Consider the following 15,038-nt stretch of genomic DNA (forward strand, 5'->3'; position numbering starts at 1 on the left):
ATCAAACCATTATTTGGTTTTGTTCAGGTTTATTTTCATCAACCCTCACACTATTCTACCCAAGTCAGTAATGAGAATACAGAATCTATATACAGGTAGTCTTTGACTTATGACCATTTGTTTAGCAACCATTTGAAGTTGCAATGGCACTGAACAAAGTGATTTACAACTTACAATTAGCCCTTTCACTAATGACTGTCATAATATCTCCATGATCACATCACGATTCGGGCACTTGGCAATTGGCATGTATTTACATTGGTTATGGTGTCCCTGGGACATGTTTACAACCTTCCTGGCTGGCTTATGAGGAAGTTGGCAGAGAAGGTCACAAATCACCATTACATGATATGTCTCACTTAACAACTATAGAAAAATGTTGAAAAATTGGGTATAATCCAGTGGTGGGATTCAAATTTTTTTACTACCGGTTCTGTGGGTGTGGTTTGGTGGGTGTGGCATGGCTTGGTGGGCATGGCAAGGGAAGGATACTGTAAAATCTCCATTCCCACCCCACTCCAGGGGAAGGATACTGTAAAATCTCCATTCCCTCCCCACTCCAGGGGAAGGTTACTGCAAAATCCCCATTTCCTCCCGATCAGCTTGGATTCGGGAGGCAGAAAATAGATGGAGGTGGGGCCAGTCAGAGGTGTTATTTACCGGTTGTCTGAACTACTCAAAATTTCTGCTACTGGTTCTCCAGAACTGGTCAGAACCTGCTGAATACCACCTCTGGTACAGTCTCATGATGCCTCACTTTAATGACCACATTACTGAAAGATGAATTTTCTAGTCCCACCTGTGATCATGTCGACAACTACCTGTATCAATGTTTTTATTTTATTATATCATTATAATTCTTTGGAGACCATAGCCCTATTTAGACATTTGCTTCAACCTGGATTTAAAAAGACATAGATTTCTAAGGTTTGGTTGCTACCTTTGTAACTTATATTACAAGTTTAAAGTATGAAAGTAAAGAAACATTTATGCTTATTTTCTGCTAACATTCAGAAAGTATATATTTGTTTTACTCATAGCTATGCTTATTAAATTTGGTTTTAAAAATATTATTTTATTATAACTGTAAAAGTATTTCTTTTGCTTGAAGCACTTTTTCTTGGAAAGAGTCCCTTTTTTCAATTAATGTTGTTTTTTCTCCGTATAAATAGGGTCCAGTCATGGAAGAGCTGATATGGGAACAGTACACAGTGACCTTACAAAAGGTAGCATGTTATTTATTTATAATTTTCTAATAACTTTTTTGCACTGAATATCTCATATCATTTGACAAACAAGATATGTCCCAACTTTAATTGCTTTTCAATTACAAAATATTTTAACCCTGATAAGTATATTGCTTAAACATTTTTAAACAAAATCCTCATTTATTTTCATCAGTAATTTCCTCTGCAATGCCAGCTATTCATTTTTCTAGAACTACTAAAAATACTCAGAATGTAAAAAATAGCAACCTTTTTTTAAAGGTTCCGTTCTCTATAACCCAAGGAAGAAGTAGCACAGTTTAAAATGCCATTAAACCTCTGGGCTTTTCCAGCACTCAGTTTTGATTATCAAGAAGGAAATGTTTTGGAACAAATTACATTCTTTGGAACATTTAGGAGTCCAGTGTTCAGGACTACAATTTTTTGTAAATGCTATTGTTCCCCAAAGTCAACAAAGTTATCTTCCTTTGCTGCAAAGGGACATCAGTCCCATTCATGCAATACAAAAAGAAAAAAAGGATAGCATTTATCACGACAGTGATAGTACAAAAAGAGCAGTTTGATGTAGTGTTAAGACACCAGGCTAGAAACCAGGTGATGTGTATTCTAGTCCCATTTGAGGCATGAAACCAGCTGGATGACCTTGGGGCAGTCACTCACTCTCAGCCCTAGGAAGGACAACATGGCAAAGCACTTCTGAGTAACTTGCCAAGAAAACTGCAGGAACTATTCCAGGCATTTGCCAAGAATCAAGAGTGACTTGAAGGCACAAATAAAATTAAAAAATGGTGATGAGCAGCCCTTTCCTCTTATAAATTACACTGTGACATAAGCACTTGGCTTTTGTGTATACAGCTGTTGTCTCTTTACTGAGCAGCAATACATGTAAAGGCCTCCAGCATGCAGATAAACCTGTTTGCTCAAACCATATTTTTGTCTTTGATTTCACAGTGGGGCTTATGAAAGGGAGGGACTGCTCAGAGGTCTCAGAACTGAACTGTGCACAGATTATCCAAGAAATGCTGGACAATTATCCACTCCTTTACCGTGACCTTTACAGAATACTGAAATAATTGTATTTCCACCTATTAGTTTTACTGTCTTAAATGGAAGGTTTCAATCTGATCGTTTCTTAAACAGAATGGTGGAATGGGCTCTTGGTTAACAAAAGGCCCAGGTTTAAATTCCAAAACTTAAATGAAGAGTTTAAAAAATAACTATAGCTAACAAATGAGAATATAGTTTTCTCTAATGGATACCAGTGTAAGATTATCATATGGAAGGTTAAAAGGAGGGACTTTCTAACACATTTACTTATGCAGAGGCTTGGGAAGGCTGAAACAAATAGAGGCTTACAACTTGTATTAATTTTCTGAACTAGAAGTGATTCCTTCCTCTTACTTAAATTCAAATGTAGCATAACACAAATGGCCCACATCCCCTTATTCTTCTTCTAGTCATTCCAGCGCTTTGCTTCCTTTTCCCTTTATATGTTTGAATTCAAGCTCAGTGTTTTATTATTTACTTACGTATATCCTACCTTTATTATTTTTACAAATAACTCAAGGCAGTGAACATAACTAATACTCCTCCCTCCTCCTATTTCCATCAACAAAAACAACCATATGAGGTGGGTTGGGCTAAGAGAGAGTGTCTGGCCCAGTCACCCAGCTGGGTTTCATGGCTACGGTGAGACTAGAACTCATGGCCTACTGGCTTCTAGCCTGATGCCTTTAACCATTAGACCAAATTAGCATCAGCCCCACCGGCTTCTTGTCCTATTATCCTAGGGCAGTGATGACTAAACGTTTTGCCATTGCGTGGGGGGAGCGCAGGGGGGGGTCACATGTCTGCCCCCCTCCCTGTGCTCTCCCCACATTTGCACACAATGGCCCGGTGCGCCCGGTAGGCCCGTTTTTCGCTCTCCTCAGGCTCCAGAGCCTTTCTAGGAGCCTGGCAAGGGCAAAACGGCCTTCCCCATCCCCCCAGAGGCCCTCCGGAGGCCAGAAAAAGTGTGTTTCCTGACTTCTGGTGGGCCCAGAAGGCCCAAAAATCAGCTGGCCACCACACGCATGCGTGCTGGAGCTGAGCTCACGTGCACACTGATATGGCTCCACATGCCACCTGTGGCACCCGTGCCATAGGTTTGCCATCACGGTCCTAACGCCTGCCTTCCCTTTTTTGTGCCTTCACTGCCACCAACGTTGCCGTTTCACCGCTATCTCCTACCTCAGAACTCACAGGCCTAGAATATACCAGTTCCAGTTATATGCTGAGATCCATGGGAATGGTTCAAATGCAACTGAACATGCGTGTTTTGCTCTTGGCATAATCTGGCTGTCCAATCAGGGAATATTGTGCATATTTTACTTCACACAATTAAAAAAGCACTGAATTGTATAAATCTTCATTAACAAATGTAACTCTAATGGTATTATTATTTAATAAAAGTTTAGAAGGCTCAGGGTATGCCTATCTGGGTTTTGTAATTAACAGTTTCCATTTTATAGACGTTTTTCAAGCCATCCTGATTCAAATCAGGTATCTTCTTTAACCCACCTTGCTTCTATGATTGCTCACCATTTATATAATAGTTTCAGAATGTTTTGAAAATCTGTAAAGTACCAGCTACGGACACAGAGGCTGAGAAAGAGTGACAGGCCTATATTTATCTTCTGAATTTGTGGCAGATGGCTTCTTAATTTGTAGCTCAGTGATTTAAATGCTACATTACTGCAGCCCGCTTCTGTAGTTCCAAGCCATTCGTAAATCAAGATTGTGTAATGTGCTCTCGAACACACTGTAAGAAACATTTTTCATTTGTCATGCAATTCCCTAGTCTATAGGGAAGTACTTTTTTTTCCAGGACAAACCTAAAATAGGTTAGGTTAATATTATATCAATTTTGATTACTTTACTGTACTGGGATTCCTCAAAGACTGTCCAATAGGGAACAGTATGTAATTGCAAAATTTTAACTAAAGACAGTTTAAAAACACCATATAACTGTCTCCAAACTCCAAAGGGTGTTAAGTTAAGCATATTGTGATGCACTTCCCACAACAGTCTTGGAGGGCCAATATAAAAAAATCCCATATGAACTAAAACTGTTCCCCTGTGGATAAGGGGCTATTGAAACAACAGCTCATGTCCTACTGTACTGTACCTTCTATAAGAACTCGTGGACCTATCTGTTAACACCTCACCTGATAAAATACCCAGGAAACACTGATTTCTGTTATGTACAATTGCTTTTGTAGGATCAGTCTGATATAGTTTGTTTGAATGTAGCTAAATTTTGTTATTCTGTCTGCAAATTTAGGCAGACTTTGACTGCCCCATTCCACCAATTGTTAAATATCTTGTGTTTTTTGTTTTATTTTTTTTAAATGCTTCTTATTTGTAATGCTAGTCTGTGACTGTAATAAAAATGACTACTATTACTACAATTTAAAAAGTACCCATCTCAGAATGGCTACAGGTCTTAACAATGTTTGCCACCTGCACTTCGAAGGAAGAAATTAGGTTTTATGAAGCAACAACATGATGAAAACACATCAGTGGAAGCTAGGAAAAGCGAGGATATAGTACATATTGGGGATATTGCATTCAATGGAGAAATAGCATTTAAAATGATAAACAACATGGAGAGGAAAGCAGTAAAGGCATGTTAAGCATTCAGAAAGCAATAAAAAAGGTGATGAAGAAGAAAGGAGCAATCATTGAAGAAATGGCATTCAACAACAAAAAAGAATTTCAGCAGTATTAAGGGAAGACTAGTGACTGATTTCTTGGGGATCAGTGATGAGACAGTCGGTAGAAAGCAGTTTTTAGGAAAGGGGAAATATACTCTACGATGTAGAATTAGAGATCTTGAGGTAAACACCTTAGCTTTAGGAATCAGGAATTCAGGAGGAGAAGGAGGGAAAAAGAAAAGGATACTGAAAGGCTAGCATGTATGTGAAAAACTGATGCAGTGTGGTGGGGAGGGAAAGAGAGAAGGTAGAAAAGAGTGGTTGGAGAAGAAAATCTGTAAGCAAAGAAAAATGGTAGGGTTGGGAAAGGAAGGATGAAGGTGCATCTTCGTTCTACATCATCCTGGTTCTTGAGGATTTATGGTACCCGGAACATTCAGAAATTAATGGAAGGAACATGAGGGTAGAGTGAAAGGAAAGTAGAAGTCTCAAAGCTCTTTGGCCAATCTTTGGGTGATCAGCTGTTCTCCTTGGAAGACACTACTGAAGCAATGGAGAGAAAGACTGAAAAATTACCTTCTCTTACCTTCTCTCTCTGGCTGTCCACAAAGTCAGGGATTCTATACTGTGCTACCTGAGGTGGTTATTCAGAGGGGCTCTTGAGTCATCCCTTCATCAAGGTCTTCCCAATTCTGATTGTCTTTAAATGGTTTTTAAAATATTAACTTATTTAATTATAACTTATGGTGGTCAGCATAGATGAGATTTGTAATCCAGTCAAACTTCCAGCAAGAAGTCTACATTATTGCTCTATCTCCCCGCAGTTCACATTTTATCACAGTAGGCAACATTGACATTAAACCCAAGCAAATATGTAAGAAGTCTTACTACCCTGTACTTTTTATAGGGACTTGCATGCTGCGTTAATTGATTCTCTCATTAAAAGAATTCCCAAGTAGAGATGAAGATAGTATCCCGGTTTATCTCTTCTTCTCGGAGGGCTTTTGCTACTTAAGTGTTAACACATTTTGCCTAGAAGCTATTATCCAACATGGCCAAGCCCTTTTAAAATGTTTTTTTTTATTTTATTTTCTTAAAGGTAAGAGGGGATTTCATTGGTTTTTTTTAGAGAAACAATTAAAAAAATAAACAACTAAAAAACAAAAAAGAGTAAAATACAAATAAGTAAACAGATTCTAATATGTCATGGTGATTACAATTTTCTAATATATCCTTAATTATGTATGAATTATTAAATATAATTTGGGGAGAGGGAGTTGTTATGTGGTTTGGGTTGTTTGCTAAATGTATGGTGTGGTTTTTTCTTTTTCCCTTTCAGGACTCAAAGCGAGGATTTGGTATTGCAGTTTCCGGTGGCAGAGACAACCCTCATTTTGAAAATGGTGAAACATCCATAGTTGTCTCTGATGTCCTTGCAGGTGGTCCAGCTGATGGATTACTTCAGTAAGTAAGCTTCTTTACCTTAACCTCTTCCTCTTTTGTCGCATTGATAATTTATTTGTAAAAACAAATGCATTTCTGAACTTTGGCCTTCCAAGTATTTGCCCATACAAATGTAGCTATTTATTTTATTTTTTACTGAAATCATGATCAATCTGGCTACCGCCCAATTCTCCTTACCTTTATCAGAGCTTTACAATAGATGATTTTAAATTTGGGGAAGAATTTATTGTTCTACCGTAGAAGGCAGCATTCAGGAACATCTGGCTGTTTCTGGGTTTCTTCAGAGAATAACATAATACAAAAATAAACAAACCTTTTGGAGATGATGATGATGATGATACAATATTTCTCATTGTAGCCAAAGAAAAGAAATGGGAAAATGCCATTACTGCATTCTCATGTTTGGTTTCATGGTTATTATTGTTTCGTTCATAAATTTAGTTCTTCAACAGTGCTTACATCACTAAATAGTATTTGTATTAAACTACATGCAGTAATCAGCTATGATTCCTGTAATGAAAGAGAATGTATATGGAGTCCTTGGTGCTCTTTAAATTTGGTGGTTTTCTTGCAGACATTTTATTACCAAACTAGGTGACATCATTGGTGCGCTGATGATGAAATGTCTGCAAGAAAATCACCAAGCTCAGGGAATACCAAAGATCCGATAATTCAACACTCAGCTGTCAATATTCTTTTCTATCAGTAGAAAGTATATATTTGTAAGCAAAATCCAATAGGATCAGTGCAATTCTGCTATAGGTCCACGTGCCCAAAACAGGGAAACGTTTACACTGTTTCTCTACAGTGTTTCTTGGGTATTAAAGGCCAAAGGGGACAATCTGGGAGTAGTACAGGACTAAACAGCTGTATGAGTTTTTTTTCCTATATGGACACTTGCAGTTGTGGCAGAATTAGCAGATCCCCATGTTTTCAACCAAAATAGAATTAATGTTGGTCCTATTTTTTTTAAAAAAAATAATTATTCACTTCTTTTCCAGAGAGAATGACAGAGTTATTATGGTTAATGGCACACCCATGGAAAATGTGGCCCATGCATTTGCTGTGCAGCAACTAAGAAAAAGTGGGAAAACTGCTGTCATTGTAAGTTTATTATTATTTATTTGTGAAAGAGAGAAACCAGAGAGAGCGCCAGTTTGGCCTAGTGGTTAAGGTGCTGGCCTAGAAACCAGGAAACACTGAGTTCTAGTCCTACCTTAGGCATAAAAGCCTTATGAGTGACTTTGGGCCAGAACATCTGTCGTTACGCAATGCAGTCATTAAGTGATCCGGGCCTGATTTCATAACCCTTTTCTCATGGTCGTTAAATGAATCATGTAATCATTATGTGAATCCAGCTTCCCCCATCTTTGCTTGTTAGAAGCCTCTTGGGGAAGTCACAAATGGAGATCATGTGATTCCGGGACACTGCAGCCTTCATTAATACATGCTAATTGCCAACCACCCAAATTTTGTTTGCACAACTATGGGGACAATGCAGCCATTGTAAATGCAAGAACCAGTCATAAGTCAATTTTTCCAGCACTGTCATAACTTCTAATGGTCATTGAGCAAATGTTTGTAAGTCAAGGACTACCTATATAAAATGATTGACTCCTTTTTAAAAAGGCAACCTTGTTCTTATATCCTGTAAATAGATTGTGAAAAGACCACGTAAGGTACAAGTCCCCGCAGTTCAACGAAGCCCATCCCTTGATTACGACTACAGAGCTTTCGAAGCCGTGGATGATCAGGCAGAGTTTGACGGTCGAAGCACTCGAAGTGAAAGGAGTTGGCACAGTGGAAATGCAGGCCGTAGTCAGAGCTGGGGAGACAATCTTGACAGGGGCTACAGAATGGCCCCCAATAAAGGGCGCAACCACAGCAGAGAACGCAGCTCCAGTCGGGATCGAAGCCGGGGCCGTAGCATGGATAGAGAGAGAAACTTGGACCGTAAATACCAACGGCCCCGAAGCAGAGGGCGGAGCGTTGATCGATATGATACCTATGATTATGGGTATGATGGAGGCAGGAGTCTACCAAGAGATTATGACTGGCAATCTCGTCCTGACTCTCAGCGTGGGAGGGAAACAAAGAGTGGTAGCAAAGATAGGCTGAGCACCCACAGTCCTGCCTCTGATCCATACGACTGTAGAACACAGGAAGAGCCTGTTAGTATTCTTCTCACAAAAAGCAAATCTAATGAAGGCAAGTTCTAAAATACAGGTTGAAGAAATGTGTCCTCTTGCCTTTTGTTTTGTTGTCTTACTGTCATTGATGCAAAAACCAATTGATGTTTTACCATTTTTTCTTCTTCTAAAAAAGACAACCTGTAACTTACAAAGAGAGATATTGCCAAGTTGTAGTTGCATATGGATCTGGAGGGCACCATGTAGGAATTGCCAGTGGGGGGCAGTAGTGTGCCTGGTGATGTGTTCCTTGTTCTTCCTCTACCTAATTTTATAGGAATTTAGCATGGTACAGAGTAGACCTCAGTCATGATTTCCAGCAATGTCTGTGGGTCATTTGTAGATATGACCCTAAATATTTTCGTAGAAAATAAAACAGTGGATAGCTGCTGGCCAGTGATCTTTAATCAGCTATATCCGATCCTGCAACCATTTTACCTGAAGGCCCATATTGGGCTCTCAAATTTCCAAATGTGCTCCCTGATTCCGAAAATGTAGAGATTTCCAGGATATAGGATATTCATTAGCGTTAAATTATTGTAAAGTGCCTACGTATTTTAAACTTTAATTGGCACATGTGTTTACATAAATGAATAAAGAGATATCAGATAGATATTTAACTTTCCCCTTTGAGACTTAGAAATATTTCTAACCATAAAGGAGGAGACATGTTTTGCTTTGCTTTGCTTTGCTTCGCTTTGCTTTGCTTCGCTTCGCTTTGCTTTGCTTCGCTTCGCTTCATTTCGCTTTGCTTTGCTTCGCTTCGCTTGCATTGCTAGTTTGGATAGATCAGCCTCAAAATAAATTATTTCCACAATAAAGTGGAATGTAAGAAAACTTGCCACCTTTTATGTTATTAATAGGTTGAGATTTGTTTGCTTAATATCTCTTTTTGGATGCATCCTGGGGATATATCCATAAATCTGCAAAAAAAGTTCAAATTCTGAATGAAGCAAAATTGAATTTAGCATGCTATATTTAAAGAGAGGGAGAGAGAGAAACTCTTGTACTCAATTTTTCTCAGATTATATGGAATAAATAGTGTCTTGAAATGAGAGACTGTCCCTTAAGTAGCCATCCAGTTATCTTTGGAATGTACCCAGAAGCACTGAGATGTCAAGTTCTTAGGTGGAAAGGTTGAAAATGCCTAAAGAAAAGATAAAAAGATAATTTAGAGGCAGTATGATAATCATCATCAAAAACATGAAATAACTGCCATATAAATTTATTCTCTGTACTTTGGAGAGATAAAGAACTGAATTGTAGATTCACATTTACAAGAAAATGCATGTAACCAACTGTGAGAAAGATGGTTTCTGATAATAGAAACAGTTGATAATGGAATAAACAATCTGAATAGGCAAACTATCTTTTGTTCATCAAATACTTTTGAACAAAGGCTGGATGGAATGTATTCTCCTGCATTAGAAAATTAGATTAGATGATCTAGTGATACAATCCCATTGAAATTCTGTCTGAATTTCAATATATACTAGATCATTGCAATGTTGAAAGTTCATAACATACTATCCAGTAAATTGTGCCTATGCAAATTGTTTTTTGAGTATAATCTACCAACTCTATGTGGTGCCTGCTTGAATTATGATAGTTAACCTCTTTGTGAGTCCCAGAATAGCCAAATTTAACTTTTGTAGACTATCTTTGATTTATAGATCATAAGTTACACCCTCAGTCTAAAATGTGGGAATTGCAGGAACAAAAGGCTTCTGGTCAAAAAACTAATAGATCCTTCTTAAAAACAAAAGTTGGAAATTGCTAGTATGCAATATGTTTATTCGATAAATTGCAAAACTCTGTCTTCCTATTCTTCTTGCAGAATATGGCCTGCGGCTTGGAAGTCAGATTTTTATCAAAGAAATGACTAGTACTGGCCTGGCAACAAAAGATGGCAATTTGCACGAAGGGGACATCATTCTCAAAGTATGTGATTGTACAAACAAACATTAATTTCTTAATGGGGATGTAAAAACATATAACCTTATTGTTGTTGTTTTAATTGCCTGTTTGCAAATACTGGGTGGAAACTCTTTGAACTTCAGATATAAATCAATCTGCTTGTTTTACACATTCAGATCAATGGTACAGTGACGGAGAATCTGTCCTTATCAGATGCTAGAAAACTGATTGAGAAATCAAGAGGAAAACTCCAGTTGGTTGTTATGAGAGACAGAAGACAAACTCTAATTAACATTCCTACCATGCAGGACAGCGAGTCAGAAATGGAAGGTAAGAGGTTGAAAACAAAGCCAAATACACTTTTTAAACTGTTAAAAATATTTTAATGGTTTTCAAAAGAGCTATAAGCAACATCTATGTGTAGAACGTTGCATCCTAATTAGATCTAAAAGTATGTCCATATGCAAAATCTTTGTGTTTGTTGTGTGGAAAAGCAACAGCAATCTCTTAATCATGACCAGATTTTTGAGGCATGGGATGTGAGCAAGTTTCTGGGCCTCAAGCTAAGACAATAATGAGCCCTGCAGGAATCGGCTATAGAACAGATATGTTTCATATCACGTTCTATTTTTCCATGTTGTTCATAGCTTCCGTCCCTGATACTGGGGAGGCAAATACCTCTAAATAAGGCTACTGTCTATCCCATGCTATTTCATAGATATCAGTTTTCTTCCATATTCACATACGCAGTAAATGCTCATAATTGTTGGCAGGAATTCATGGCTCAGGCAGACAATATCAGACATACCTTACCCAGTTTTCCTAAAAAAGCTGGAATCTTGGATAGCTCCTTTCCACATGTTTCGAAAGCAGGGCTAAAAAAAAAAAAAATCTAAGGTTGCTTCTGGTGACAGGAAATATTTTCTTCCCAGTGCTGAGGTCATCCTTATAATTTGTTTGGCCTCAGAGGACCTCTGAGAGAAAAGAAGACTGGTGACATTACTATGTCTGCATAATGGATGGAGATTTATCAAGTTTAATTCGCTTTTGATGGGCTTTAAAGCAAAAGGAATACCTTAAAGCAGGGGACCCCAACCTCTGGGCCATGGCCCATTAGGAACTGAGCCCTACAAGTGGCGGGCAAGCGGGTCAGTGCATGAAACTCCAGTTGCGCAAGCAGTGGGTGTGCATGCTCGTGCGCAAAGCTCTATTAGGGCTCAACCATCTCTCCTCTGCCTGCCGCCATCACTGGCACTGGTCTGCAGAGCTGGAAAGGTTGGATACCACTGCCTTAAAGTTTAAAGGAAATCAAGTGCTTTAAGGTGCCAGGTGACTGCTATAAAGTTTAGAATATAAACCTTTCTCCTTAATCCTCCAAAATCCTGATTTCTGGGTCAAAACAGTGCTTGGGGCCATGTGTGGCATATATCCCCGGATTGTGCATACTTGAAAGGATCTTACTTCCTCTCCCTGTCTTTGGATATGTCCCAGAATATCAAGAGATATATATCTATTTTGGCCTAAGGCTTCAAGAGAAGAATGCTGCCTTACTGCTCTAGTAACTTCCAAGATAACTACACAATAAGAAGTGACAATCTGGATATTTCCATTTCCCCGGAAGCTACTACTACAGTGGCTTTCAAGTGATTGGTCATAATTTTTATGCCAGCCCTAAGGATTGCCACAGATTATCTGATGCTACTATTTTTTCAAAGGCTTCATCTGAATGAGGCTTATTGAATGACATCTTTCAAAGAAAAGCTAAAAAATCTCAGTTTAGATCTGTTTGGTAAGCAAAGTTACAATGGTTTAATTTTCTGCCTGGAGTGTTTGGTTTCCTAGTAGGACTACCTCGTAACATCAGCTTTCTTTAATTTCAGTAAGTATTTTTTGCTGTCATGCTTAAAAGAAGAAAGCCTTTTATTATGCATGTACGTCAACAAACATTAAAATTACAGACGGCGGTAACTTTTCCAGACTCTGCACTATGTTCTCCCAACAGATATTTCAGAAATAGAGTCCAACAGATCTTGCTCACCTCAGGATGACAGAAGACTGCATCACTCTGATGTGGAGTACCATTCTTCAAATGAAAAGCTAAAGGAAAAATTGAGGTGAAATGTATACCGTACTGTCATTTACTTTTTGTTATGACACAAAATCTTTGATTTGTTCTTAACAGTGTCTGATTTTTGTATTAAGTGCAAAAGAAGACCCAACCAATAGACTTTCCAAGATGGGAGCAATGCCCACCCCTTTTCGATCAACTGTGGATTCCACAGCTGCTTTAATACCAGAGACAAATAGTCACGTGAAGTACCAAGATGATCTGCCAGGTTAGTGCTGCTTTCTTTTCAGTTCCTTTGGATTCAGTAACAAGGCATCCTGGTTTCCATTATGTAGTATTGAATAATACTATGAATCACTAATCAAATTGTGTAAAATTGAATAATAGGAGTCCACTTTTCTCCTGCTTCAGGCAGTTGAATCCTCTATTCTCACAAGTTGGAGTCCTTCAATGCAAAAAGCCACAACCAATCAGATCATTTTTAGTGTATTTATTTCTATTGTACTATTTTTATCATTATCTATCATGGTTACCTATGATAACACACCCCAAAAGACTCTGGGTGGCTTATGGGAGTGACTCCAGGGGGTGAAATGCTCCCGTTTCGGACCGGATCGCCTGATCCAGTAGTGATGGCGCGGGTGGTTCGGACAACCGGTAGCAAAAATCCCTGCGCCTCCCCCAAATGTCCAGCTGAGCTGCACGATCATTAGGCTTTTTTCTTTTTTACTTTTATTTTTTCTATAACCTCTTCTGCCGAAAAAATGCTTTTAAAAGTTTTTTTTTAAAAAGCCTCTGATGATCTTGCGGCTCAGCTGGGATCGTCAGAGGCTTTTCAAAGCATTTTTTTCTGCAACCTCTTCGGCCGAAGAGGTGGTAAAAAAAATGCTTTGAAAAGCCTCTGACGATCCCAGCTGAGTTGCCTGATCGGCAGAGGCTTTTCAAAGCATTTTTTTGCAACCTCTTCGGCCGAAGAGGTTGTAGAAAAAATGCTTTGAAAAGTTAAAAAAAAAAGTTGGCCACGCCCACCCAGTCACATTACCCCCACCACCAAGCCACACCCACAGAACTACTAGTAACAAATTTTACATTTCACCCCTGAGTGGCTCCCAACCTTTTGGGTGCCAGAGACTGGTTCCGTAGAGTGAGGTTTTTCCACAGACCAGGGAGGGTGTGGTTTCGTGCGCTGCATCCTGCATGTGCACAGATAGAGCTTCAGTCATTTGTGTAGCCCGGTATCTGGTATGCCCCAAGTCCATGGCCAGGGCTTCAGAACCTCTGGCTTACAGCATCCAAATGTACAATTAAAACAGTTAAAAACACAAGAATCCGGACTAAAAACAACCATAACAATTAAAAGAAAATGATAAGCTTCACAACGGACTAGCTCCAGACCTAGGGACAGAGCTAAGTCTTCTGGAACCTCTGAAGAGTTGGCACCTTATGTACCTTTGTGGGGTATGCTGTTGAGAGGACAAGGGCAGTGTCAAAAAAGACATGTTTTCTCAGTCCCACAAGAAGAGCAACAATTGGATAATATTTTACATGGAGTAGCATACTGAGTACCCAGGCAACAATGACTTATCTAACAAAATTTGAGCAATAAACTATGTTTTAGTATATTTGGTGACCCTGTGAGTTTGACGGAGTGGTTTCCACCACTGATCTTGTTGCCGCTCTGCACTTTAGTCTGGTCGTGTGCCAGCTATGTCTCTTGGATGTTTTGGTTTTTTGGTCTATGACCACAATAAAGTATTATCTTATCTATATTTGGTGACCCATCGTAGAAATTTGTAGAAGAAACAGTCTGTAAATGGAGGGAAAAAGTCAGGGGTGAAATCTACTTACCTTCCTTACCGGTTCGGAAGCACACGCAGGTGCGCGCGCAGACCTTCTGCGAATGCACAGAAGGTAAAAAACACATTACTTCCTGGTTAAAACCAGGAAGTAATGACGGGCGGGTGGGTGGAGCTTTCCTCTGCCATCGCTACCGGACAGGGGTGGGTTCTACTTACCTTTACTACCGGTTCGCAACGGGGCCGTGCACGCGCGCTTGCTTCGCTCGCGCACGCACGCACTCTTCTGCACAAGCACAGAAGCTTCTGTGCATGTGCAGAAGGATTCTGATGATGTTGGGGTCGGTGGGCGGAGCCTTCTGCTGGTTTTACTACTGGTTCGATAGAACCGATGCGAACTGGAGGCAACCCACCACTGCTACTGGATCGCCAAGATCGCTACTGGACCGGGCGATCTGGTCTGATCCGGGAGCATTTCACCCCTGGAAAAAGTTATTATTAAAGCAAAAGAGCATTAAGTAAAATTAATATTGATCGAGTACACACATTATGTTAAGCCAAAATATAATTTGGTTTTGCCTTATTATAGTCTATAAATTCAGTCAATTGTGCTTTATCAATAAACTGTGGTTAAAATGTCTTAGTCTAATAAAAATGTCTTAGTCTAATATGCAAACCAATTT

At 39.2% G+C, this 15,038-nt stretch overlaps 1 protein-coding gene across 1 annotated transcript in view; it reads left to right on the forward strand.

Moving 5' to 3' along the window:
- TJP2 (tight junction protein 2) overlaps positions 1-15,038 on the forward strand; it is a 68,652-nt gene that overhangs the window by 38,769 nt on the left and 14,845 nt on the right. The window contains exons 2-9 of the mRNA XM_070938631.1: positions 1,173-1,226; positions 6,261-6,385; positions 7,387-7,489; positions 8,044-8,593; positions 10,412-10,515; positions 10,668-10,821; positions 12,494-12,605; positions 12,694-12,827. Coding sequence (XP_070794732.1) covers positions 1,173-1,226; positions 6,261-6,385; positions 7,387-7,489; positions 8,044-8,593; positions 10,412-10,515; positions 10,668-10,821; positions 12,494-12,605; positions 12,694-12,827 — 1,336 coding nt within the window. The remainder of the gene's footprint in view (positions 1-1,172; positions 1,227-6,260; positions 6,386-7,386; positions 7,490-8,043; positions 8,594-10,411; positions 10,516-10,667; positions 10,822-12,493; positions 12,606-12,693; positions 12,828-15,038) is intronic.

Source organism: Pituophis catenifer, unplaced genomic scaffold (genome assembly GCF_029215685.1).
Source record: "Pituophis catenifer annectens isolate HBS135680 unplaced genomic scaffold, rPitCat1.0.hap2 SCAF_2, whole genome shotgun sequence".
Lineage (NCBI taxonomy): Eukaryota > Metazoa > Chordata > Lepidosauria > Squamata > Colubridae > Pituophis > Pituophis catenifer.